Here is a 27,340-nt window from a genome sequence, read left to right as displayed (position 1 = left end):
CCATGCACCACGGTCCTTGTCCATTCATTCTTAAATTGATTAACCAACAAAACAGACTCTATAAAAAATCTCTGCTATAACTATAAAAATCGCCAAAAATCAAATGACATATGGTAGAGATTGATTCGTAAAAATTAAATAAAAATAAATAAATTATGAAAAGGAAAAATATACTAAAAAATAAATAAATAATTTAATGCAAATTTATTATTAATATTTTTAAATCGTAGCTTTTTTTTCTTTCTTTCTTTTTTTTTTTTTTGATTAAAGGAACAAGACAAACTCAAACCAAGGAAGCATCAGCACGTCTCTGCACTGAGCAAAACCAGAGGCATCTTGAAAAAGCAGTCGACCCAGCTGGAGAAACCAGTATGTGAGGGCCAAGATCAAAAGAAAAAGCACTGTTGGCAAGCCAGTCTGCAACAACACTTGCTTCTCTGTAGACATGAACAATCTGAACATCCCATTTCCTCTTTAGCTATCATATTTTTAACAGCAAGAACAAAAGACACATAAATATCGTAGCTAAATTTTTAAATCTTAGCATATATGCTAGCTAAGATTTAATTAATACATAAATGAACAAAGACACATAAATCTTAGCATAGGTAGCTCATACGCTAAGCTTGTTCATCTCCTTTCTAAGAGCATTAGCCCTCACCAAGCTCCCAATGGTATTGAAAGCCAACTTCAAATCGTCCAAAGGATTCCCGGGTACCACCTTCTTGTACAAATAGCTATCGAAAGTCATTTTCTGCACATACTCATCTGCACACATCTCCACGAATGCCTCTCTTGCTGGGTTCGATCTGTAGAATACTTTCTGCAACACATCCAGCACCTTGTATGTTGGCCAATACGTTTTGTCCCATTTCTCCAAGTACTTCCTCAGGTCACTCTCATCCACCATCCTCTTCCCATTCCCTGACCCCTCAACGATTGCCTCCGCGCACATTCTCCCACTCTTCGCCGCAAAGTAGATGCCCTCGCCTGAACATTTCGTCACATACCCTGCCGCATCCCCTACTAGTGCTACTCTGTCTGATAACCTGCGTGGCCTCGGGTGTTCTGGTATTGGGTGTGCCTCTACTCGAATAATCTTGCCCCCAAGGATCTTGTCTTTGGCTCTATTTCTTGTAGCTAATTGGAACTTCTTGATGTCTCCTTTGTGAGTGACTGTGCCAGTTCCAACAGCAACATGGTCACATTTGGGGAACACCCATCCATAAAAGTCTGGAGATACATCATCACCGACATACATTTCAGCTAGGTTCTCATAGTACACCATTTTATCATCAGGGATTCTGATTCTCTCCTGTAAATACCATTATACAAATTTGCAATTTGAGATTTCAAACAAAACCCAATTCCAAAATTGAACTTCAATTCTTCGATCACTAGTGAAAATTGTCAATACAATACCTGAAAAGCAATGGCGTAGTCATAATCACCAGCACCAATGGACTTGGCAACACGGGAATTGGCTCCATCAGCACCAATTACTGCATCAACCTCCAGAGTCTTCTTCTGTCCTGCCCCACCTACCTTTCCATTATACTCCGTGTAATGGAGGACATAAGGTGCAGTCTCGCTGCCTCTACCACCCTTTGGAATGTCCATTTTCAAGAACAAACCATTGATGACATTGGCCCCATTACTCGCCGCTCTCTCTCTCAAGTAAGAATCAAGCACCTCGCGTCTCACCATCCCAATGTACTCGTGGGGCTTCAGAGTTTGCCCAATGTCCACGGCGATGTTGGAAGGGGAGATCATCTTCATCTTGGTCACCTTGCGGTCTATGATGTCTAATGGCAAGTCAAACTCGCCCACCATGCAAAGAGGAATTGCTCCGCCGCATGGTTTGCAGTTGTCGAGCTTGCGTTCGATGAGGTAAGTCTCAATGCCACCTTTAGCAAGGGTCTCGGCGGCTGCGCCACCGGCGGGGCCACCGCCGATGACTGCTACTCGGAGGTTGCGGTTCTGGAGCTTGGGACTGGATATGCCAGCGGTTATCTGAAGGCGGCGCTGGCAATAGTTGGGAGGGGAAATGTTGTGTAACTGGGAATGAAGTTTGGGAGGTTCAGCCGAGGAATGGCGGAGTCCGGTGAAGGACTTGAAGGCGATGGAGGAAGTCATTCTGGTCTTAGGTGTGAAATTTTTGGTGGAGCGAACTGTGAAATGTGAAGCGAGGGATGTTATAGTTGGCAGTTGAGATTTTTTCAAAAAAATTGAAGGTGGATATGGTTAGGGATATGAGGTGATATTGACCGTTGGATGAAGGGAATGAAGGGTGGTGATTGGATGTGGATAATGGGAATAGATTGTGGGCGATGGGGTGGACTTTTCTACCTTATTTTATTTTCTTTTTATTGTGAGTGAGTGGCTTACGCTGTGCCACGTTGAGCACGCAACTGAAATTGCTTTTATTATGCTTGCCTTGGCGTTGGTCAGATATCACAGGCTTGTTTTTATTGGATTTGTGATGTATATGGGCTAGCTCTCAATTAGGCCTTCTCTTGAACACTATGGACCACTCTAATTGCTCGTTGCAGTTCAAGGCAGTTTGAAATTTCGGCTTTAGTTCAAAAAAGTGAAAAACGGAGGCCCAACCCCAAAAAAAAAAAAAGAAAAAAAAAAAAAGGAAAAATCAAGAGCACAACTATTTAAGGGGGTGACAAATAATGGTGCCCCTTGCACTGCTCTGCCCCTATAGCGATGTTATGGGCTTATCGTATTGGGAAATAATTATTCAATACAATAGTTTTATGTGTAATGAGAATATTTCAATTATTAATAATACGTTTTATTTGAAATAAATTATTTATAAAAAATTTAATTAAATTTTTATATAATTATGTTTGATTTTTATTTTTTTAAAATATCTTTTTTTTTTTTACATTAAAAAGAGTTGAATTTTTTATTATTATAAATATGAGAATTGACAAAAAAAAATAAATTTATTGAATTCAATAAAATTTGCATATAACTTATTATGAATATATGTAAATGAGCGCATTAAATAAATTTTTAATATGGGGACGTTCAATTTTTTTTTATTTTTTTGCAAGTGGATGCTATAAGATGTTTAGGCATCCTAATTCCAAGGAGCGTGCTCCCTTTCTTGTCAAAGAATTAATCATATATATGCATGATCTAATACTCCATACAAGGAATCGGTTAACAATATTTCGGTTTATTGACAAATTTTGTCAATTGCCCTTCAGATTTTGCCTTTTCGTTCAAGAAATGAGAAAAATAATAAAGGGGTAGGCGAACTCATCCATGATAACAAATCCAAAATGCAATATTGAAGTTTGGTAGTTTTAGTAACATTCAGAGCATGCATAAGCTCTAACGCCCACAAATGTTGTTTGCAAATGCCGTTGTAACAATATACCAAGGTAGTTGCAGTAGGTTTGAATGACTAAACAGTTGGTTCATCCAACAATCCTGACCTGTCTGTCTCAGGCAATATTATCTCATTGGTTCCAACCTTTTCTAGCCCGCAACTTCTTTAATTCTGTGCTTTTTACATGTGTTCTTAAATCCATACTCAAAACACACATAACTTGGAACTTGAAAGGCCTGGGAAAGAAAATTAACGACTCCATTTGTGTCAAACATGAAGCTGGTACCCTCCTTAACGATACTAATTCTGGCCATACTAGGGGTTGCTATTGATGGATGCCAATGCAAGATTGTGCAGTTTATTTTCGGAGATTCGCTTTCTGATGTTGGTAACAACAAGTATCTCAGTCGGAGTCTTGCTCAGGCTAGCCTGCCTTGGTATGGTATAGATTTTGGCAATGGACTGCCTAATGGGAGGTTCACTAATGGCCGCACAGTTGCTGATATTATAGGTAATATTGTCAAAATTATTTACAGTTATTTGCCTTGCTCAGGGCTTTTTGCAACCTAGCTATGTTGCCCATATTATATATGACTTCTTGCAGGTGACAACACTGGTCTGCCAAGGCCACCAGCTTTTCTTGATCCATCTTTAACAGAAGATGTGATGTTGGAGAATGGAGTAAATTATGCCTCTGGAGGTGGTGGGATTTTGAATGAAACTGGTGGCTACTTTGTGAGTTGAAATAATTCTACAACCACACTCCTTTCAGCGAATAATCAAATAATGGCTGGATCTAATTAAAATTGAAATTCCATAACATTGTTGCAGATTCAGAGGCTTTCTCTCAACAAGCAAATTGAGTTATTTCAAGGAACGCAACAACTGATCATAAACAAAATTGGCCAAGAATCAGCACAGAAGTTCTTCCAACAAGCTCGATATGTGGTTGCTTTAGGGAGCAATGACTTCATTAACAATTACTTAATGCCAGTTTATAGCGACTCATGGAAGTACAATGATCAGACTTTCATTGACTATCTGATGGAAACACTTGGAGGACAACTTAAGGTAATTAAGCTAGATTTATCATAAAGACTAGAATAATTAATTAATCTTTTCAATTTAAGCAGCTAAGGAAGTGTTTTATTTGTACAGGCATTGCATAGCTTAGGGGCAAGGCAGCTAATGGTATTTGGGCTAGGACCAATGGGCTGTATTCCACTCCAAAGGGTCCTGAGTACATCTGGGAGTTGTCAAGACAGAACAAACAAACTAGCTATTAGCTTTAATCAAGCAACTAGCAAGTTAATAGATAGTTTAACCACCAAGCTTGCTAATGCAAGCTTCAAATTTGGAGATGCTTATGATGTTGTTAGTGATGTGATCACCAACCCAACTAAATATGGTAAGCTTATGATTTTTCATTTCCTTTTCTTCTTCGAGTACCAAAGGTTCTGATGTGAAAAACCCATAGTCTTCACCTACAATTACTAGCCGAACTCAGTTTTGGCTGGTCAAAATGCGTATTATTTTCCCCTGCACTTAAATGATTGCTTGTCTAATTTGCAGGATTCAATAACTCAGATTCACCATGTTGCTCGTTTGGAAGGATACGACCAGCTCTCACATGCGTTCCAGCATCAACACTGTGCAAGGATAGAAGCAAGTATGTGTTTTGGGATGAATACCATCCATCAGATAGCGCAAATGAGCTGATTGCAAATGAGCTCATCAACAAATTTGGATTTTTACGTGTTAATGATACAAATGCTCCTTCCCCTGCACCAGCCGTTGCTCCATCCCCACAGGGATAGCGTATTGATTTCACCTAGCTTATCTCTGTTCCTATATTAAAAATTTTAAACATTTATCAAGGAATAAGTTTGTTTTTTTTTCTGTAATTTTGGATCATTGTCGTGATACATTTTAATTAATGCATCCAATAACTTACTATTGCCTTTGTATAATTGATTAAAATTTGATACGAAATAATAATTTTGTTTTTTTTTTTAACCTAAGGTTCATCTTATTAATATTTAATTAAAATGGGATTAAATCTAGTGGAACCCCCTCTTGCAAACTATGGCCAAATCCTCTTCTCTTATATAAGAGGGTAAAATTGTCATAAAATTTTAGGAAGGTTACAATATCGGTAAGCATTCGGTTCGAACCGAGCTAAACTGAACCGAATTAAATTATGAAAACAGAATTACATATTTTAGAAATCGAACTGAACTGAAATTGATGAAAAACTAAATCGAACCAAACCGCTATATTTTGGTTCGATTCGATTCAAACCGATCGATTTTGATTTTTGATTGATTTTTTAATTTAGACTTGATTTTCAAGTTATTTGATTTAATTTTGACTTTGGTTTGAACCTAATAACCATTAATCAATGAAATTAAATAATATATATATATATAATTAAATATTTGGTTAGATTTGATTCAATTTGAATATATAAAATTACTATTCGGTTCGGTTCGGTTTAACCGAATTTTTCCTCTTCAAAACCAAACCAAACCAAAATAACTGAAATTTTTATAATATAAAATCGAACTGAACTAATTAAAATTTAAAACCGAATTGATTCAATTTGGTTCGATTTTTCAGTTTGAACCGAAATCTGTTCGCCTCTAATCCTTTCCCCCATCAAACCCCATACATACGTGACAACCAACTCATAAACACATACTCATTTGAAGTTGATCTGCAGAATACCCGTATTATGCACAGTAATATACGTGTGTGTATATATATATATATATTGAAAATATTTTAATATTACTATTTAAAATATTAAACTTTTAAAATGTTAGCAATAAATTTTAATCAAATAAGTTGATAATTGCTCTCAAATCAATAAGCTTAATAGCCATGAATTTTCTTTTTAATGGCCATAAATTATTCTTCATATACAATAGTAATAAAATCATTTTAAAATAATAAAAATAAAATTAAAATAAATTAAAATTTATTAAATATATAAAATGAAGAGAAAAAACTTTTAAATATTAATTTTTCTTCAAATAAATATGAGTTTTGATTTCATTGCGATTGACTTTTTAAATTAAAAATTATAGACATAATAACATGTGATAATTATATTTAGTAATTATATTACATCTATTTAAAAATATATAGAAAATTCTTAATGTTGACTTTTCTCTTTTAAAAAATTAAAAATTAATGGAAAAGCATTTCCTTTAATAATTTGACATGTTTAAAAAAAATTTAATCATTAATTTCTCACAAAAATTTAAATATGCTTAATTCTAATTTAGAACATATATTTTAAATGAAATTAAACTTTTAGTTGTAGTAATAATTGGATAATCATTAAAATATTAATTGAATTTTAAAATTAAATGTCTTGAGTTGTTAAATTATTAGCAATTAAATATTAAATTTAATTACAGTAAATGCATTAAAAAATATTTAACTTTCCTTTAAAGTAATTGCCATTGATTTTTTAAATTAAAATGTAAGAAACTTGTAATGAATGATAATTATATTTAGTAATCAATACTTTTTCTATTATTTAAATTTAGAAGATCAAAATAATTAAAAATAGCATTTAAAAAGAAAATTATATAATAATTATATATTACAACTGTTTAAAAAATATAGAAAATTTGTTATCAATAAATTTAATTAAAACTTACTACTTGCTATAAATATGACAAATTTAAAATCTTATCCATTCTTAAATTTGTTTTATAAAATCCGAACAACCTATTTATCAGAAAGTGAACATAGAATATACATAAATTAGCATATATATGTTCATTGAGTATAATTAATAAATTAATATGATTGACTCTTAATTTTTTCTATCTCTAATTAAATTAAATTTTTCTAAACATTTGTAATTATAATAATAATAATAACAACAACAATAATAATAATAATAATAATAGCTACTTATTATAATATTAAAATATAATAATTATATAATTTGTAACTTACATATATATAATTAGAGAATTAATAACTTAATCATAATTTATAGAAATTATATCATTAATTATTTTTTCTAAATAATAATAAAATAATATAACATATTAATATTAACTAAATTAATAATATTAATTATTTATTAATATACTACAAAAAATATCAAAAAAATAATAAAAATTGAATATTAATATAAATTTATCGTTTACCATAACTATGAAAATAAATTTTTATTTCATTTCATTTTTTCAAAATTCATTTTATCCAGCATTCGATATATAATTAAAATTATGTATTTATTAAATAAATATTAAAATAAGATAAATAAAAATAAATATATTTTAAAGGAAATTAAACTTAATAAAAATTTTATTATTAATTTTTTAAAAAAATTTAAATATCTCATGATTCTTAATTCTAATTTTAAACAAATATTTTAAAGGAAATTAAACCTAATTATGGAGTGTATATATATATATATATATATCACCAAGAATGTCGATCATAATTTAGAGTAAATAATTTAAAGAAAATTAAATTTAATTAAACTATTTAGGAAATATAAATAAAATTTAATGTTGATCATTGTTTTTTTTTTTTAAATTGAAGATTAATTATCTTTACAATTTTAATAATTAATTTCTCACAAGAATTCAAATATCCCTTGATTTCTAATTTTAATTTAAAATATATATTTAAAAAAATACACCTAATGAAAATTTTTATTATTAATTTTTAAAAAAAATTTAAATATCTCTTGATTCTTAATTCTAATTTTAAACATATATTTTAAAAGAAATTAAACTTAATTACAGTAATTAATATTTTTTCATTATTTAATTTTGAAAGATCACATCAATTAAGAATTGTATTTAGAAAATTAGGTTATATAATAATTATATAATACAATTATTTAGAAAATATAGATAAAATTTAATTTTAATCTTTTTTTTAAATAACCTTTAATAATTAAACATATTTTAAAAATAAATTCAATTATTAAATTTTCACAAATATTCAAATATTCTTGATTCTTAGTTCTAATTCATAACAGATATTTTAAAGAAAATTAAATTTAATTAAAACAAATTGAAAAATATAAATAAAATTTAGTATTGAAATTTCATTTTTTTTTAATTAAGATTTTTAAATTTAGAAGTTATATAATAATTATATATTTCAACTCTTTAAAAAAATGTTGAAAATATTAGGTCTTTAAGGCAGAGTTTTTTTTTTTTTTTTCTAGTTATTATTTTTTTCTTCTTCTCCTTCATGTTATTAGTGTTTTGTTTTAAAATAATAATTCCTCTTGTGATTCTTTCTAGATTCTCACTTCTTCTATCACTCTTTATGGTAATTTTGCTATATTTATTTTCATTTGACTTGGTTACACTCGGTTTTGTGCTCTGTTTCATGTTAGGATTGTTGATTTTTTACTTAATTTCTCTAAAGAGAAAAATATTTTAATTGTAACACCCCAAAATTTTAAATTTTATTATTTTATGAGCATTTTTGGTATTTTAATTTTATTTAAATTTTAGGAATTTTTTTTGAGATTTTTCGGATTTTAAAAATCGGGTTCGATTTTCCGAAAATATAAATTTTGATGATTTTTAAAAAATTAATTTAAAGACCACGTGGCAAAACTAAAAATATATTTGGAGTCTACGTATTTTTCTGAGTTTTCTGGAATTTTTTTCGAAATTTTTGGACCTCGTTTTCGGTCCCGAGGCAGAGTAAAAATTCAAAATTTTGTATCCTGAATCGGACCGGCCGAATCGAACCGGACCGGATCGGACCGGTCGAATCGGACCGGCCTTTTCTTTTTTCTTCCTTCTTCCTCCCGCGCGCGTCGACCTCTCTCCCTTCTCTCTCTCTTTTCTCTCTCCTCCCTCCTCCCCTTGCCGCGCCGCCACCTCCCCTGCCTCCCCACCTCGCCGGCGCCCCACCTTGGCCCTCCCCCACGGCCGGCCGCCGCCTGGAACGCCGGAAAACGTCGCCCGAAGTTGAGCGACGCGCGCGCGCGGCTGTTGGTCTTCCCGGCCGAAATCCGGCCGATCCGGCCACCAATTGGACCGGGTCTTGTGTCTAAAATCATCTACTTGACGAGACCTTTCCATAGACACCAAGAACACCGAAATCCATCGAGCGGTTTGTCCAATTTTTGCCCGGGAAGTTTTAGTCTATTTTGACTTTCGGGCTAGATTTCTCACAAACCCTGAATCCCATGAGAAAACCGAGAGTACCAGAGCGCTCCACTCGTCGAGAGCTTCGCGGCGACATAAATTTCAAATTTTTCCAACACCGTTTTTCGGTGGGTCTCACGGAACTTCGCAGTGTCTTTTCGAGCATTAAATGAGCTTAGAAAATTTTGAAAAAATTTATGTACTAACCCCCGTGTTGTGGGCTTCGTGTAGGTATCCTCAAGTCGCGGAAATTCGACAGTTGACCGGGTCTGTGAATCTCCGGCCAGACAGACCCGTTACCGGAAAAGTCTCCGAATTGGACCAAGGTTTTGGCTACCCTCCCATTGTCAGACGTCCCGAGCGCGTTCCCGAAGTCGGAATCGGCAAAGGTAAACCCGAACTTTGCTTTTTCGTAATTTTCTAGTGCTTAAATAGGATTAAAAATCCATAAAATATTCGTGATAGCTTAGAAAATTATGATTCTTTTTGCAATCGCTTAGTAATATTGCTAAGGACTGCGGGGCAAAGTTTTAGAATTTTTAGAGCTGATTTGGGCAGTTTTTGCAAAAATGGTCAATTATAAGGACTAAATTGAAATTTTACATATTGTGATGGATGATTGATTTGATGGGCCAGGAGGGGCTGTGTGATGGGATTGAGTTGTGGACATATGGATTGTGAATATAGAAGTGTGTTTTGAGCCCTTTTGCAGGTTGGGTAGGTCCTAGGTATAGGGGAGACTCTGCCGAATTTTCGGCACGACTTATGACGTATTTGGTCTTTTCTTTATTTGTATTGAGTCAAATTTATTAAATGATTGTAATAAAATTGTCAGGTGAGCCGGGACAGCCTTCTTCCTCCGCCCAGCCGCCTCAGTGACCACCGTCAAGTCTGTGAGTAAAATATTGATTTTAATTGTAATTTCGATATTATTATATGTTCAAGCATGCCCATGCATCACTTATATGCATATATCTATGTAGATAAATTCTAGGCACGATTTATGTTGCATTCATAACTGTGAAAGTGTCATGGATGTTGTTGTGGTAATTTGGAGCAGTGTGCGTGCGTGTGATGTGGTGTGGACTATGGATAGGACGGGTAGACACGGCTTGAGATCTTCGCTGGGACCCGGTCCTTCGGGGTAGACACGGCTTGAGTTCTTCACTGGGACCCCGATTTGGTTATTAAGTGGAAGTCCGAGCTGAGTTCTTCGCTGGCACCAGGTTGGATTTAAGAGAGCTGTATAGAGGATCAACTCCCATATATTATGATTGATGCTACAGAGTGCGTGAGTGCTCCAAATTACTTTTTGCTGTTATGATGTGAAAATATTGTTGCTATTGCATTTCACTCCACAGGTTGCATTAGTTCTAGATAGTTATAGAGATTATGGTTAAAATTGATATTTTACTCTCTGAGTCGAATGCTCACTCCTGTTCAATATTTTTCCAGGCCACAGGAGGATATTTTTAAGGTTAACCTACTTTTCTCCCTCGCAGGTCATTTATTTATGTTTGTGTAATTCTATAAACTCCTAGAATTTACGCATGTGTTAGAAATGTTTATTTGATTTGGGTCTGTAAACTAAATTATTATTGTGGACCTGTAAAATTATTATATGCATGTTTGATGGACTGGATGAGGGAGCTGAGCTCCCATTTATCATTATGATGATATGAGTATGTGGAGGGTGAGCTGAGCTCCCCAATGGATTGTTTATTGTGTTTACAGGTCGGGTGAGTCAAAAACTCCCCGTTGGTAGGTCCATTTTATGGTCGTACTCTGTCCGGTTAGTTTCTTGAAATTGGGCCCAAATGGGCCTTAGAGTTGGGTAAATGAATAGTTAAGGCTTACTACGGGCCTCGGGGGCTTTAGGCTGGCCCAGGTCCTAGTGCCGGTCCGGCCCATAGGTTGGGTCGTGACAAATGTGGTATCAGAGCTTAGGCTCCAGATTCTTAGGGAATGTTCATCTAAAGTGTTGGGAAGAGTCTACTAGGAGTCACATGCGGAAAAATAGGGTCCACATTCGTCTTGCATTGTCATCTTTGCTTCTAGTTTCTGCTTCATATATTGTGTGTAAATATGAGTCTATAGGGTTGTGAAATGTGTAGTTTTGAATTTTTGTGGGCTAATGCTGCTGAATTTCAGGAAAATGCGTAGAAGCAGGAGAGCTGCCACTGCACCAGAACCAGATGTGCCTGACGAGGTGTCGGCACAGGATGAGGCGCCTGCCCCGAGGAGGCGGGGTAGGAGGCCTAGAGCTGCTCAAGTAGAAGAGCAACTGCCCACAGTTCAGGAACAGTCTTTCATGGCACAGGGTCCCATGGACCCCATGGCAGCTACTCTAGCTGGATTGCAGAGAATCATCGACATGATGGCGCAGTATATGGTCCACCCTCCACAGCAGCAGCAGTCCACCTCACCAAGAGGGGAACCTTACAAACAGATAATCAATTTTAAGAAGTTGGTGCCTGGTACTTATGATGTGTCAGACGATGCATATCGGTTTTTGGATTCTATGTGACAGCAGCGAAATTGCGATTGAATGATAGAAAACTGATAGAGTGTATGCAGCATGTCATGGGGCCTATGCCTAGACAATGGATGAATGACTACGTATTACCTCGGATGGAGGGTTTGACATGGGCTCAGTTTGTGGAACTGTTCATCAATCGGTTTGTGCCAGAAAGCTTCAGAGATCAGAAGCAGTGGGCCTTTGAGGCCTTAAGACAGAATGGTAGGTCTGTAGATGAATATGCTACAGAATTTCTGGAATTGAGCAGATATGCCCCTACAGTAGTAGCTACAGAAACTATGAAGGTGAAGAGATTCCTAAAGGGGCTTAACAGGAGATATGCAAACCTGGCCATGATGTCTGATCAGTCTTTTGATGTGGTAGTTGATCGAGCCAGACAGATAGAGATTAGCTATGCGGTGGATGACAGCAGAAGAGCAAAGAAAACAAAGCAGAGGTTCTTGTGTGTTCCCCACATGGGTACTTGGAGAGTGGGGGCGGACTAATTACAGAGGAAGAAGCGAGAATAAGAGAAGTGGTTTGACACAAATCCGAGGGTTCGCACGAGTGCGGATCCAGCAGGTGGTCATAGTTCGAGTGCAGCCTACGGTGCAGATCAGATCCTCATTGGCACCTTGTGCACGCAGTGTGAAGAGGACATTCAGACCTTGTCCGATGGGTTCAGAGTATGTTTGGTGTGGCCAACCAGGTCACTTTGCTAGGGAATGCCCGTTTTGATGAGCCACAGATGGGGTCACAGGGTTCTGTTGCAAATGTTCCTCGCCAGTTGTATCCGGGTGCTTCCAACATGGCAGGCAGTCAGTTCAGTGGCCAACAGGGCCGAGGACAAGGGGGACGTGGATTTGGAGGCAGATCAGGAGGTAGAAGTCGATGTCGTGGTTACGCCACTCAAGGTAGGGGTCAAGCTCGGGTTTTCACCCTGACCCACTAGGATGCTCAGGCTTCAAATGCAGTTGTGGCAGGTATTCTTCTGGTCTGTTCTTATGAGGCTCGTGTTTTGATAGATCCGGGTGCTACGCACTCATTTGTCTCCCCTGTGTTTGCCATGAGGTTGGGTAGAAACCCTATAACTTTAGAATGCCCTTTGTCGGTAGCTACCCCACTTAGTGACAACATAGATGTAGATATGGTTTTTCCGGGTAGCCCAGTGGTAGTGGATGGAAAAATCCTCCCAGCAGACTTGGTTCCTCTACCAGTAATGGATTTTGATGTAATTTTGGGGATGGATTGGTTGGCAACCCATTATGTCACTTTAGACTGCAGGAACAAAAAGGTGTATTTCCACATACCTGGTGTAGAAGAGTTTAGCTTTGATGGTGACAGAAGCGTGGCTCCATATAACTTGGTGTCAGCAATTAGTGCTAGAAAAATGTTAAGGCGTGGATGCCAAGGGTATTTGGCATTGGTGAGAGATACATCTGTAGAAGGTGTCAGCATGGAAAATGTTCCTGTTGTTAGAGAATTCATGGATGTCTTCCCTGAAGAGCTTCCAGGGTTGCCACCAGGAAGGGATATAGAGTTTTGCATTGATGTTGTTCCGGGTACAAACCCCATATCAATGCCACCTTACAGGATGGCCCCAGCAGAGTTGAAAGAGTTAAAGGAGCAACTACAGGAGCTGTTGGACAAAGGTTTCATACGTCCGAGCACTTCACCCTGGGGTGCTCCTGTTCTATTCGTGAGAAAGAAGGATGGGTCATTGAGGTTATGTATTGACTACAGACAGCTGAACAAGGTGACTGTGAAGAACAAGTATCCACTTCCTCGGATCGATGACCTGTTTGATCAGCTCCAAGGGGCTAGATTCTTTTCCAAGATAGACCTGCGATCAGGCTACCATCAGTTGAGAATCAGGAATGAGGACGTGTCCAAAACGGCTTTCAGGACAAGATATGGTCATTATGAGTTCTTGGTGATGTCTTTTGGACTCACTAATGCACCAAAGAACCTTCATGGACTTGATGAACAGGGTGTTCAAGCCATTTTTGGACCGTTTTGTCATCGTATTCATAGATGACATTCTGGTATACTCTCGGACCGAGGAAGAACACGTGTGGCACTTGAGGATGGTGTTGCAGACTTTGAGGGAGCACCAGCTATATGCCAAATTTTCAAAATGTGAATTTTGGCTAGAAAGCATCTCATTCTTGGGACACGTGGTTTCTAGTGAAGGTATTCAAGTGGATCCCAAGAAATTTGAATCTGTAACTGATTAGTTTAGGCCTACAACAATACCACGAGGTGCTAAGTTTTCGGGTCTAGCTGGCTACTATAGGCGTTTTGTACTGGATTTTTCCAGGATAGCAGCTCCCCTAACTAAGTTAACCCGGAAGAATGTTCCATTCATTTGGACAGATGATTGTGAGAAGAGCTTCCAGAAGCTTAAGGAGTGTCTAACCACCGCCCCTGTGTTGACACCACCTATGAGTGGTGAAGGATACACCGTGTACTGTGACGTCTCCAGAGTTGGCCTAGGGTGTGTTTTGATGCAGAATGGAAAAGTAGTGGCTTATGCTTCAAGACAGCTGAAGAGGCATGAACAGAACTACCCCACCCATGATTTGGAAATGGCTACGTAGTCTTTGCTTGAAAACTGGAGACCCTACCTGTATGGTGAAGTGTGCAAGATATACACCGACCATAAGAGTTTGAAGTACATCTTCCAACAGAGGGACTTGAACTTGAGACAGAGGAGATGGATGGAGCTTTTGAAAGACTATGATTGCACTATCCAATACCACCCTGGGAAGGCTAATGTAGTGGCAGATGCTTTGAGCAGGAAGTCTTCTGGCAGTTTGGCGCACATTTCAGCAGAGAAGAGACCATTGATTCAGGAGGTACATGAGTTGATGGATCAAGGTTTAATCCTAGATCTTTCAGATGAGGGGGTATTGTTGACTCATTTTTCAGTGAGGCCAGACTTGCGGGACAGAGTTAGAGTTTCCCAGCACAGAGACGAACAATTGATGAAGGTCATAGAAAGAGTACAGCAAGGTGAAGGTGGTGAGTTTGGATTTGCCAATGATGGCGCCCTAGTGCAAGGTTCTAGGATATGTGTGCCCGATGTGGACAATCTCAAAGACGAAATCATGCGAGAGGCACACTATACACTGTACAGTGTCTACCCAGCTCCACCAAGATGTGAAGAATAGCTATTGGTGGAATGGCATGAAGAGAGACATAGCAGACTTTGTGTCCAAGTGCTTGACTTGTCAAAAGGTGAAGTTTGAACACCAGAGACCGTCTGGGAAGCTGCAGGAGCTCCCTATCCTAGAATGGAAGTGGGAAATGATTACCATGGATTTTGTGACTGGGTTGCCTCTTACCACGCGAGGATATGATTCCATATGGGTAATTGTAGACCGCTTAACCAAATCAGCTCACTTCTTGCCTGTGAAGACTACATATTCTATGGCACAGTATGCCCGGCTCTACATTCAAGAAATAGTCAGATTGCATGGAGTTTCGACTTCCATAATATCTGACAGAGGGCCCCAGTTCACTTCTCAGTTTTGGAGAAAGTTACAGGAGGCACTTGGCACACAGTTGAACTTCAGTACGGCCTTCCACCCTCAGATAGACGGACAGTCCGAAAGGACAATCCAAACACTGGAAGACATGCTTCGCATGAGTGTTTTGGATTTTGGAGGTCAATGGGATGATCAACCAGCTTTGGTGGAGTTTACCTACAACAACAGTTACCATTCCAGCATAGGGATGGCACCCTATGAGGCACTATATGGAAGAAAGTGTAGGTCTCCTCTATGTTGGACAGAAATAGGGAAAGCGAAGGTGCATGATGTAGACCTAGTGCAGTACACATCAGAGATGGTTCCCTTAATCAGGGAACGATTGAAAACAAACTTTCAGAGGCGTAAGAGTTATGCACGGACCCGGATGGAGGGATGTGGAGTTTGCAGTAGGCGACTATGTATTCCTGAAGGTTTCTCCAATGAAGGGAGTCATGAGATTTGGAAAGAAGGGCAAGTTGGCACCTCGGTATATCGGACCTTTTGAGGTTACGGATAGAGTTGGAGCAGTTGCCTACCGGTTGGAGCTACCACCCAACCTTTCTCACGTTCATCCCGTATTTCACATCTCCATGCTCAGGAAATACATTCCAGATCCTTCTCATGTACTACAGCCGGATGTAATAGAGCTAAAAGAGAACTTGACATTTGAGGAGCAACCTGTAGCCATAGTGGACTACCAAGTGAGACAGCTAAGATCCAAACAGATCCCTATGGTTAAGGTCTTGTGGAGGAGCCAGTCAGTGGAAGAGTGCACCTGGGAGTCAGAACGGGACATGCGTAGCAAGTACCCTTATCTGTTCAATGTATAATCATGTGCTTTATTCTGCCTTGTGTAAAATTCGAGAACGAATTTTCTGTAAGGGGGGAAGAATGTAACACCCCAAAATTTTAAATTTTATTATTTTATGAGCATTTTTGGTATTTTAATTTTATTTAAATTTTAGGAATTTTTTTTGAGATTTTTCGGATTTTAAAAATCGGGTTCGATTTTTCGAAAATATAAATTTTGATGATTTTTAAAAAATTAATTTAAAGACCACGTGGCAAAACTAAAAATATATTTGGAGTCTACGTATTTTTCTGAGTTTTCTGGAATTTTTTTCGGAATTTTTGGACCTCGTTTTCGGTCCCGAGGCAGAGTAAAAATTCAAAATTCTGTATCCTGAATCGGACCGGTAGAATCGAACCGGACCGGATCGGACCGGTCGAATCGGACCGGCCTTTTCTTTTTTCTTTCTTCTTCCTCCCGCGCGCGTCGACCTCTCTCCCTTCTCTCTCTCTTTTCTCTCTCCTCCCTCCTCCCCTTGCCGCGCCGCCACCTCCCCTGCCTCTCCACCTCGCCGGCGCCCCACCTTGGCCCTCCCCCACGGCCGGCCGCCGCCTGGAACGCCGGAAAACGTCACCCGAAGTTGAGCGACGCACGCGCGCGGCTGTTGGTCTTCCCGGCCGAAATCCGGCCGATCCGGCCACCAATTGGACCGGGTCTTGTGTCTAAAATCATCTACTCGACGAGAGCTTTCCATAGACACCAAGAACACCGAAATCCATCGAGCGGTTTGTCCAATTTTTGCCCGGGAAGTTTTAGCCCATTTTGACTTTCGGGCTAGATTTCTCACAAACCGTGAATCCCACGAGAAAACCGAGAGTACCAGAGCGCTCCACTCGTCGAGAGCTTCGCGGCGACATAAATTTCAAATTTTTCCGACACCGTTTTTCGGTGGGTCCCACGGAACTTCGCAGTGTCTTTTCGAGCATTAAATGAGCTTAGAAAATTCTGAAAAATTTATGTACTAACCCCCGTGTTGTGGGCTTCGTGTAGGTATCCTCAAGTCGCGGAAATTCGACAGTTGACCGGGTCTGTGAATCTCCGGCCAGACAGACCCGTTACCGGAAAAGTCTCCGAATTGGACCAAGGTTTTGGCTACCCCCCCATTGTCAGACGTCCCGAGCGCGTTCCCGAAGTCGGAATCGGCAAAGGTAAACCCGAACTTTGCTTTTTCATAATTTTCTAATGCTTAAATAGGATTAAAAATCCATAAAATATTCGTGGTAGCTTAGAAAATTATGATTCTTTTTGCAATCGCTTAGTAATATTGCTAAGGACCGCGGGGCAAAGTTTTAGAATTTTTAGAGCTGATTTGGGTAGTTTTTGCAAAAATGGTCAATTATAAGGACTAAATTGAAATTTTACATATTGTGATGGATGATTGATTTGATGGGCCCAGGAGGGGCTGTGTGATGGGATTGAGTTGTGGACATATGGATTGTGAATATAGAAGTGTGTTTTGAGCCCTTTTGCAGGTTGGGTAGGTCCTAGGTATAGGGGAGGCTCTGCCGGATTTTCGGCACGACTTAGGATGTATTTGGTCTTTTCTTTGTTTGTATTGAGTCAAATTTATTAAATGATTGTAATAAAATTGTCAGGTGAGCCGGGACAGCCTTCTTCCTCCGCCCAGCCGCCTCAGTGACCACCGTCAAGTCTGTGAGTAAAATATTAATTTTAATTGTAATTTCGATATTATTATATGTTCAAGCATGCCCATGCATCACTTATATGCATATATCTATGTAGATAAATTCTAGGCACGATTTATGTTGCATTCATAACTGTGAAAGTGCCATGGATGTTGTTGTGGTAATTTGGAGCAGTGTGCGTGCGTGTGATGTGGTGTGGACTATGGATAGGACGGGTAGACACGGCTTGAGATCTTCGCTGGGACCCGGTCCTTCGGGGTAGACACGGCTTGAGTTCTTCGCTGGGACCCCGATTTGGTTATTAAGTGGAAGTCCGAGCTGAGTTCTTCGCTGGCACCAGGTTGGATTTAAGAGAGCTGTATAGGGGATCAGCTCCCATATATTATGATTGATGTTACAGAGTGCGTGAGTGCTCCAAATTACCTTTTTGCTGTTATGATGTGAAAATATTGTTGCTGTTGCATTTCACTCCACAGGTTGCATTAGTTCTAGATAGTTATAGAGATTATGGTTAAAATTGATATTTTACTTTCTGAGTCGAACGCTCACTCCTGTTCAATATTTTTCCAGGCCACAGGAGGATATTTTTGAGGTTAACCTGCTTTTCTCCCTCGCAGGTCATTTATTTATGTTTGTGTAATTCTATAAACTCCTAGAATTTTCGCATGTGTTAGAAATGTTTATTTGATTTGGGTCTGTAAACTAAATTATTATTGTGGACCTGTAAAATTATTATATGCATGTTTGATGGACTGGATGAGGGAGCTGAGCTCCCATTTATCATTATGATGATATGAGTATGTGGAGAGTGAGCTGAGCTCCCCAATGGATTGTTTATTGTGTTTACAGGTCGGGCGAGTCAAAAACTCCCCGTTGGTAGGTCCATTTTATGGCCGGACTCTGTCCGGTTGGTTTCTTGAAGTTGGTTAAATGAATAGTTAAGGCTTACTACGGGCCTCGGGGGCTTTAGGCTGGCCCAGGTCCTAGTGCCGATCCGGCCCATAGGTTGGGTCGTGACATTAATTTTATTTTCAAAAAGTATGGAAAACCTTCCTTACTAAGAAGATTATTTTTTTGAGCTTGTTCTTTTGCAAGAACAGGATTATTCTATTCTAATGCCAGTTAAACAAAAACTGTCTTTATTTATTTATGATTTTTTAATACTATGAGAGACATATTTTATTTGTTGAGGTAAATCTTATGATGAATTTTCTTAGTATTTGATTTGTAAATTTGATGTTGTAGTGTTGATCTAATAATATGTTTGTGGTACAACCTCTAAATGAAGACACATGGCCTGCAGTGACTTATTTGTCTCACTTCAAGTATGAAGAATCATTACAATTCACAAATGATAGAATTTGAATTACAGAGAATATAATATTATTTCCTTAATTTCTTGTACTCAATAAATTAAACTTTAATATTGATAAAAAAGAAAATATGTGTATTTAAACATATTGAAAATCCTTTTTATGTATGTTTATAGAGTAAAAAGTTAAATTTAGATTATAACTTAAAAATTAAATAAGAGAAAAAAATTACTATCAATAAAATTGACAAATGAGGTAAGAGAAAAAATTACTGACAATAAATTCAATTTAATATAATTAGCATATGTAAGAAGGAGAAAATATTGCTAGCAATAAATTCAATTTAATATTACCACTTGATATTACCACTTAGCACAGGAGAAAATTTGACTACTTTAAATATTACCACATAGCATAATAATTTTAGAATCTTATATAACAGTACCAGAGAAACACGACTCTTTTATATATATATATATATATATATATATATATATATATATATATATATATATTAGATAGATTTGCAAGAACATTTTTCTTTTCGTTGTTGGCTCGTTTATTTACAATTTTTTTTAATCAAAGTTAGACGATAATTCATTAAGAAAACAAGGGCGCTTAAAGCCCAGATATTAGCCCGTGGAAAGAATACATAACGAGCATGGCCTAAACCCCAATACTAGAGCTAAAACAAGCCGAAAAGCTAAAAAGCAAATAAAATACAAGAAACATATAAAGTCCGTCTCCATAATCCCAAGAAGCCCAGCTCACAACAGTCCAAGAGAACCAACTGGCTTAAAGTCCAATAAAATACATCCTTTGACTAACCTGAATCTAAAGACCCGGAGAAGACCCACCTGGCTAATAATGGGTTGCATGTCCACCGCTAAGGAAACTAGATGAGGCGTCGCCAAGTGATCTCCGTCGTTCAAGGGCTAGATATGGCGAGAAGCAGAGATCAAGCAATCTTCGCAAAGCTAGACTTCAAGGAGAAGCATAAAAACGTGAAGACCAAGAAAGCCCAAGAAACTTGTCGTAGGCCAACAGATAAACAGAGATTGAGAATAGGCCAGTGAGAGCGATGGGGCAGAGCTCCTTTGCGAGCAAGCGTTAAGGGTCACCTTCTAGATTGAGTAAAGACAAGACCTCGAAGATACCTCCATCTCAAAGATTCAACTCCCTCACAAAAAACTCAAATGCTGATCTGCAAGAAGGGAAGTCAGCCGTCCAACACCTCTCCAGAAGCTTCGCACGCCAACAAGACCCACCCTCCTGCAACACAAAAATAAAAACACCAATCCAGAGAAAAACAGAAACAAAGCACATTTAGAGAAAAACTGTGTCTTTGAAGCTCGATCTACCAGCAACCAAACACAACCAATATATACACTCACCCAATGGTGGGGAGAGTAATCCACAACTGGGCAAGGAGAGAAGAGAAACTCTCCCTCCCTTATTGAGTAGGGGAAGCCGCCACAAATGATAGTGATAAAACGATTTAGGTGCAGGAAAAAAAAATCTCATAAGAGTTTCTCTCAATAAGTTAGAGGGAGAAGACCTCAAAAGCACATATCTTTCCATTTGTTTGTATCTTGATGCTACTATTGATCTTCGCTTTTAAGTCTCCAGTTTTTTAACATTGAAGGTCCACAATGCTACAAGGCCATATTTTAATCTTAGATACGCTTAGATATTTAATGAGATTTCATTCCATTTCATTATTCATAGTTGTCCATTTGTACATAAATGACCAAATAAGGGAACACCCACAAAAAGCCCCTCGTTCAATGGAAAGAAAGAAGATAGTGGTAAGGAAGTGATTATGCCTACCAACTCACAAATCCACCTTCTCCACTTGAACACAAGGCACATGTAAATTTGCCTTTCAGATATTTCAAATCATTCTAGTTAGTGGTTTACCTAGCAACATGTTTCTGTAAAGAACCCTTGACCTTGAGGTCAATTATAATGGATTTTCTATAAACTTGGTTGTTTAACACCAAACCGTGTAAAAGCAACTTCAATTTTCTTTTCTTTTTTTCCTTTGCCTTTCACCCACAAAACAGGGTAAAGCTACATTGCAAAGACGACTTTCATGGGTGCTTAAGGTTCAAGACTTGCGGTGGTCCAGTCCCTCTTGCATCTTCATCAAGCAAAAGATCACTCAAGCATGGAACTTTTTCCCCTTTTTTCTTTATTATTACAAGAGTGCATAGCAGATAGCACCCGATCAATAAAGAAGATAAACTAATTAAGGCCCAAAAGTCGTAGATTCACCTCTTGATTAATTTTGTTGATTGGGGAACATGTCTTCAATCTCATCATGATAAGAAATGAAATTATTGAGAAAACTTAGCATGATCGCTTCCATCCATTTCCCTGTCATTTCTTATATGTATAATCTTCATCATGTCTTCAATATATTATATAGTGACCCTTATGGATTTTAGAATTGCGAACATGTCTTCAATCTCATCATGGATGGTCAGATTTTGTTTCTTATATATATATATATAATCTTCATCATTTCTATCTCAGAGAAGTCGCAAGTTTGCTATTGATTGTCCAATAAAGATTTTGATCCTCCAGCTCGATCTTCAGTAACTGGGGAGGAAATGATTCCCTCTCATCTTTTCATTCAAAATCAAAAGTATTCTCATGTCCTAATCATAATTTAATTTTTAACAATGCAAGAACGTCTTATTTTTACAATGAATGGTTGCACCAAGGTAAATAAATTCAATTTGAGAAGATTTAAAAAAGTATATCTCGTTATATATAGCACCACACAAAAATACCAGCACATGTAAAACGACAAGGAAAGCAAACTCGAAATTGGACTCTTTTTTTTTTTCTTGAGAACACTAGAAATTGGAGCTAATTTGAAGGGCCCTTTCAAATCATTACATTCTCTGAAGCTTAGACCAGCCCCTGCTATGGAATTCCATGCTTGATTACTTCTTGAGGATTGCAAAGAAAATTTTGCAATGAATTGGAACTTGAAACAGTATTCTGTTTGAAAGGAAATCACAAAGACAATTGGATTTGAACAATATGCTCAAGTTGTAGCACCAAACTTGGTAGTTTTCATTATATTATAGATGAAACTATAAGCTCTTACATAAATCCCTGGGAATCACATCCCAGTCCCTCACTCTCTTAAGAGTTTAATTACATAGATATATCTTTTTTTTTTTTTTTTTAATTCAACTTTCCATCTCTCATCTAATTAGCATTTCAACTTGCCCCCAAGAGTTAAATAAATAAAGAACTCCCGAATTATCTTGATGGGTAAGCAAAACCATGTCTACAGCTGCATGCCCACACAACATCAATTAAGTGCTATATATCCATAATCCAGTGCCCACCTAATAGTCGCAGAGAAAGAAATTAAACGCAATCACCACATCTGTTGAACTGTGGTGGCCTTGGAGTGTGTCGATTATTTGCCCCTGATCCAGGGTAATCATTTAGCTCCACAGCCATCCTCCCACCAAGATTCGTATGCTCCTCCCAGCTTCTCTCCACAGCCACCTTCTGTAACAGAAATGTTAATCTTCATATCTATACCAATGTCTAAGGATTATAGATAACAAGAAGTTCAAGAACAGTATATTAGTTATTGATTAGGTACCATGTGGGTAGTCTCCGGAACTGGAAGAACTTGATGAGGTCCATGCAGTAACCTTTCAAGTCCTGAAAATATGAGAGAAAAGAAAGAAATTGCAAGAATTAGCAGGAGAAGAGAGAAGAATATATCAAGATCAGGTGGTAGTCATCATAGACATACTTGTAATTGGGATAGCGTTCAAGCAGACAAGGTGAGAAATCCCCAGAAAGATTACAAGCAAGCGAAAGAGAGTAGTAGTGCCTGCCATTGCAAAAGCAAGCTTAAAATTTCCTCAAGGACGAAAACTTTCTTGGTATGCTGCTATTCATAAAGCAAAACAAATCAATTTATACATTTACACTACAAAGCTATAGATTTTTCTGGATGTTTTTGATATTGGAGAAATTAAACATCAGTGATCATATATATTTTCCAGAAGTCAAAAAGGTGATAGGAACATAACATTTTTGTTGGGGGGCAAAGGCTTTACCGTGTCTTGAGCGTTTCAACCATAAAAAAGATATGGAAAACTTAAGGTATATTTAAGCAAAGATGGAGCACACTATGCAAGTGGATGATGACAGAAGAATGATGGCATGGCAACATATGAGTCCTTGCACTAATTTAAGTCAAGGCCTAGTGGAAAATGTCATTAGAGCTCAAGGAATAAGGATGTTCAATGAATTGAATTTTTATAGTCATTAAAGCCTCACATCCGTGAAAAGTGAGTACTCATGAAAAGTTGAGGCAGCACTTGTGTTTTTTGTGACTCCATTTCAATTTAATTCTCCATTTGAGAAGTGGGAGCAGAGCATTTCTTAGCTACTAAATGTGGCAGCAGTTTCTCACCACCAAATCGTATTGCATTTAGATTTTTTTTCCTTTTTGTTTTTTGTTTATATTATATCTTTTCCTTATTCTAATAATTTGTCTTCTAATATTAAAGTATTCAAACTCTGCCTTCAAGGAGTTGGTTTAGTTGTGGTAAGGGATATTCATTCAACTTGAGAAGTTTCAAGCTCAAATTCATATGTGCAGTAGCGATGTTTCCAGATACGTGTTTCATGCAGGCTATGTAAACAGCTTATCTGTACACCCAGTTTTTGAATTAAAAAAAAAAAAAAAAAACTCTAATAGCTCTATTCTCCCCTTAAAAAAATTAAGTATTTTTTCATTTTAATAAGATTATCAAAATTTAAAAAATAAAAAATAAAAAATTATATTTTTTATTAACCCATTTTTTCGAATTCTCAAACACGAAAAAATACGAAAAATAAACAGAACCATAAATTAAGTAATAAATTCATCCAATAATGATTATAATATTTTGTTAAATCATTTTTATGCATAACATCAACAAAATCAAGAAGGGAACTAAATGAAATTTCTCTGTGCTTCTTCTAGGTAGCTTATACATAAGCTGTCGTATTCAGATAAACAGAAAATTAATAAGACAAAATTGATATGGTTGTAACAAACAACTTTAGAAAGGGAGGCCATACCTGTAGCCAATGAAGCAGAAAGCTTTTGTGTGCAACATTTGAAAATGGTGGAGAAAGTTAAAAAGGCACAGGGGAAAAATGGATTTTTGCTTTCTCCATCTTTCATTCCTCATTTTAGGATCACTTTCCTACTTTCCATGCTTCATCATTTCTTCTTTAGAATACAAAATTTTCAAGTAAACTCTTCGAAACTGTGGGTTCCTTGGTTACATAATCTTGCATTTCATCTTGTAATTTTACTTATTGTCATGAATTCTTTTCCACGCTTATTATTCCTTTATCAAACTTTCTAAATATGTAATTTCTAAAATTACGCACATAAGTAATTTAAATATGAATTATTATTTACAAATAATTTTTATACACAAATAAATCATCTCTATGAAATTAAATAATTTAAGAATGGGGTTGTAATAATGTCTAACTTGACTTATTCTAATAACTAAAGGCATATCACTCATATGATAAATCTAGGTTTGAGTTCTGGTAGATCTTGGTTAAGTTCCCACACCTCCCAATCCCCCTACTTAAAAAAGAGAGAGAATGGGGCTACAGTAATAAAAAATAAAATTCAGTTTAAGGATTTCATGTGGAGTTGAAGATTGTGATGGGCTTCATAGGGCTTGTCAAATCCAAAACTCCACTTTGTTTCTGCTGAAGACAACATCATCCCCTCCCCATAGGTGAAGTCCACAAATGACATAGGCCCATGCCCCTCTACTCTTCTCTTTTCTTATAATGTTAATCTTGAAAAAAAAAAAAGCTATGGGCCTTGTCCAGCCCAATCAAAACTTCATTTTCTTAATATTTTGTGGGCCGAATCAAGAAATAATTAGAATTTAGAAATCAACAATTTTAGAAATCAACAATTGGATTTAATATTGATTATGAAATTACATAATTAAGACATTAAACCACCCATCATTAGGAAAGTAGAAGTTTGATCTTTTAACGTCTGAATTAGAGGTGCTGATTTTGATTAATTAAATGAATCAATTCTTAAGTATCTAATTGAAATAAAACAAAATGGGTTTACCTTTTCACCGAAAGATCAGAAAAAGCTCCACGTTGGTTACCTTTTTATCCATACCTTTTTTTCCTCTTAGAATATTTCTCAGTGGTGGACAAGCGTCACCGATAAAATAGAAGCTAACCAGATTTTTACACGTTTAAGATAATTTTGACTCGCGATTAAGTTCTTTTATTTTATTTTATCCCATTTATCACCATTAATATTTTTATAATCAAATCGATTCTTATAGTTTTTTTTAATAAATTATTTATAAAAATTTAATTAAATTTTTACACGTTCATATTTAATTTTTATTTTTAAAAATTAGATTCTTTCTTAATTAACTAAAAAAATTAATTAAATAAAATTCTTTAAAAAAATAAAGAGATATAAAAATAATAAATTAAATTATTTATTTGCCTTGATTTTACTGGTGATAAATTTTCGTCATTAGTTCACATATATATGTAAAAAAAAAAATTTAAATTAACTTAAAAGAGAGTAGTACAATATGATCTATAAATATTATATATTTTTAAAGATTTAATCCAAAATCATTTAGAATAGAGAAAGCGAATCCATATAGTCGATTCTAAATTTTTTGGGTAAAAACTTGATTGAGTTGAGTTGAATTTACGTATATATCCATTCTATCTTTCAAAAAAATAAAATTTAAATTAATTTTTAAATTTAAAAAAAAAACAATAATATATATAATAATTAATGAACTATATAATAAAAAATAATCATCTTTTTTTTTATAAACTTAAATAATTTTAGAATATATATATGACAAAAAAGTAACTCTTATGTCTCTCTGCAATTAGATGGGCTGTCCATTAGAGGTCTAAAGTCTTGTTTTCAACAATAATTCTTCTAGCCATATCAATCCAATAATCATTTTTCATTCTATTCTAAATATATAATTATTTAGAATATGATTTAAAAAAAAAATCCAATGAACATTAAATTTTAATAATACATATTCTATTTATACTTTTTTTATTTATTATAAAAATGTAAGAGTCTAAAAAATACACCAAATAGCTAAATGAGGGACAAAATATATTATGTAAAATTCGAGATAAAAAAAATCATAATTTTTTTTTTTAAATTTGACTCTTTTTTAATAAATAATTATTATGACTTAGACTCAATAAAATTAAATTAATTGTTTTTTAATCATTTAAGTAAAAAAATTGAACTAATATTTCTCTTTTACTTATTACTGTTCAAATTATTAAAATTAAATACACCATAAATCAAACATGCAGTTTGATTTTTATTTTGGTTTTAACCAATCTGAAATTGAAACATTAAACTTTAATGTTTTGATTTTAATTTCAGTTTGATTTAGTTCACATCTAATAATTTAGATTTTTCAAAATTTTAAATGAAAAAAACAATTTGACCTAAAATTATTTAATTTAATTTTGTAACACCCCTAATTTTCTTTTAAATTTATTATTTTGGGGTAATTATTAATATTTTATTTTATTTAAATTTTAGGAAATTATTTGAAAATTTTCGGATTTTAGAAATCGGGTTCGATTTTCAGAAAATAAAAACTTTGATGATTTTTAAAATTTAATTTAAAGACCACGTGGCAAAACTAAAAATATATTTGGAGTCTACGAATTTTTCTGAGTTTTTTAGAATTTTTTTGAAATTTTTTGGCCTCGTTTTCGGTCACAAGGCAGAGTAAAAATTCAAAATTTTGTATCCTGAATCGAACCGGCCGAATCGAATTGGATCGGATCGGACCGATCGAATCGGACCGGCTCCTTCTTCCTTTTCTTATCTCCACGAGCGTCTCTCTCTCTCTCTCTCTCTCTCTCTCTCTCTCTCTCTCCTCCCT

At 36.1% G+C, this 27,340-nt stretch overlaps 2 protein-coding genes and 1 long non-coding RNA gene across 3 annotated transcripts; 2 read left to right on the top strand and 1 right to left on the bottom strand.

Annotated features, from left to right (window-relative positions):
* Positions 1-181: 181 nt before the first annotated feature.
* On the bottom strand, positions 182-2,192 carry LOC110650769 (geranylgeranyl diphosphate reductase, chloroplastic). The gene is made up of 2 exons (XM_021805893.2): positions 1,423-2,192; positions 182-1,315 (listed from the first exon to the last, which is right to left on the bottom strand). The coding sequence occupies exons 1-2, from the start codon at positions 2,134-2,136 to the stop codon at positions 614-616; spliced, it is 1,416 nt and encodes a 471-aa protein (XP_021661585.1). The 5' UTR covers positions 2,137-2,192; the 3' UTR covers positions 182-613.
* A 1,324-nt stretch (positions 2,193-3,516) lies between these two features.
* On the top strand, positions 3,517-5,329 carry LOC110650765 (GDSL esterase/lipase At1g74460). The gene is made up of 5 exons (XM_021805889.2): positions 3,517-3,860; positions 3,954-4,084; positions 4,181-4,420; positions 4,508-4,757; positions 4,922-5,329. Exons 1-5 carry the CDS (start codon positions 3,623-3,625, stop codon positions 5,164-5,166), a joined length of 1,104 nt encoding a protein of 367 aa, XP_021661581.2. The 5' UTR covers positions 3,517-3,622; the 3' UTR covers positions 5,167-5,329.
* Positions 5,330-17,691: 12,362 nt separating this feature from the next.
* Positions 17,692-18,877, top strand: LOC131171738 (uncharacterized). The gene is made up of 2 exons (XR_009142378.1): positions 17,692-18,052; positions 18,616-18,877. It is a non-coding gene; the product is annotated as an uncharacterized LOC131171738 (long non-coding RNA).
* Positions 18,878-27,340: the final 8,463 nt, after the last annotated feature.

The sequence above is a fragment of the Hevea brasiliensis genome, chromosome 13 (genome assembly GCF_030052815.1).
Source record: "Hevea brasiliensis isolate MT/VB/25A 57/8 chromosome 13, ASM3005281v1, whole genome shotgun sequence".
Classification (NCBI taxonomy): domain Eukaryota; kingdom Viridiplantae; phylum Streptophyta; class Magnoliopsida; order Malpighiales; family Euphorbiaceae; genus Hevea; species Hevea brasiliensis.
This window is presented reverse-complemented; position numbering and strand designations above follow the sequence as displayed.

Excerpts from the sequence above, each read along its gene's own strand:
- LOC110650769 (XM_021805893.2), bottom strand. The coding sequence starts at position 2,136 with ATGACTTCCTCCATCGCCTTCAAGTCCTTCACCGGACTCCGCCATTCC. Across the intron at positions 1,316-1,422 it reads ACTACGCCATTGCTTTTCAG|GAGAGAATCAGAATCCCTGA; the intron begins GTATTGTATTGA and ends TGGTATTTACAG.
- LOC110650765 (XM_021805889.2), top strand. The coding sequence starts at position 3,623 with ATGAAGCTGGTACCCTCCTTAACGATACTAATTCTGGCCATACTAGGG. Across the intron at positions 4,421-4,507 it reads CACTTGGAGGACAACTTAAG|GCATTGCATAGCTTAGGGGC; the intron begins GTAATTAAGCTA and ends TTATTTGTACAG. Across the intron at positions 4,758-4,921 it reads CACCAACCCAACTAAATATG|GATTCAATAACTCAGATTCA; the intron begins GTAAGCTTATGA and ends TCTAATTTGCAG.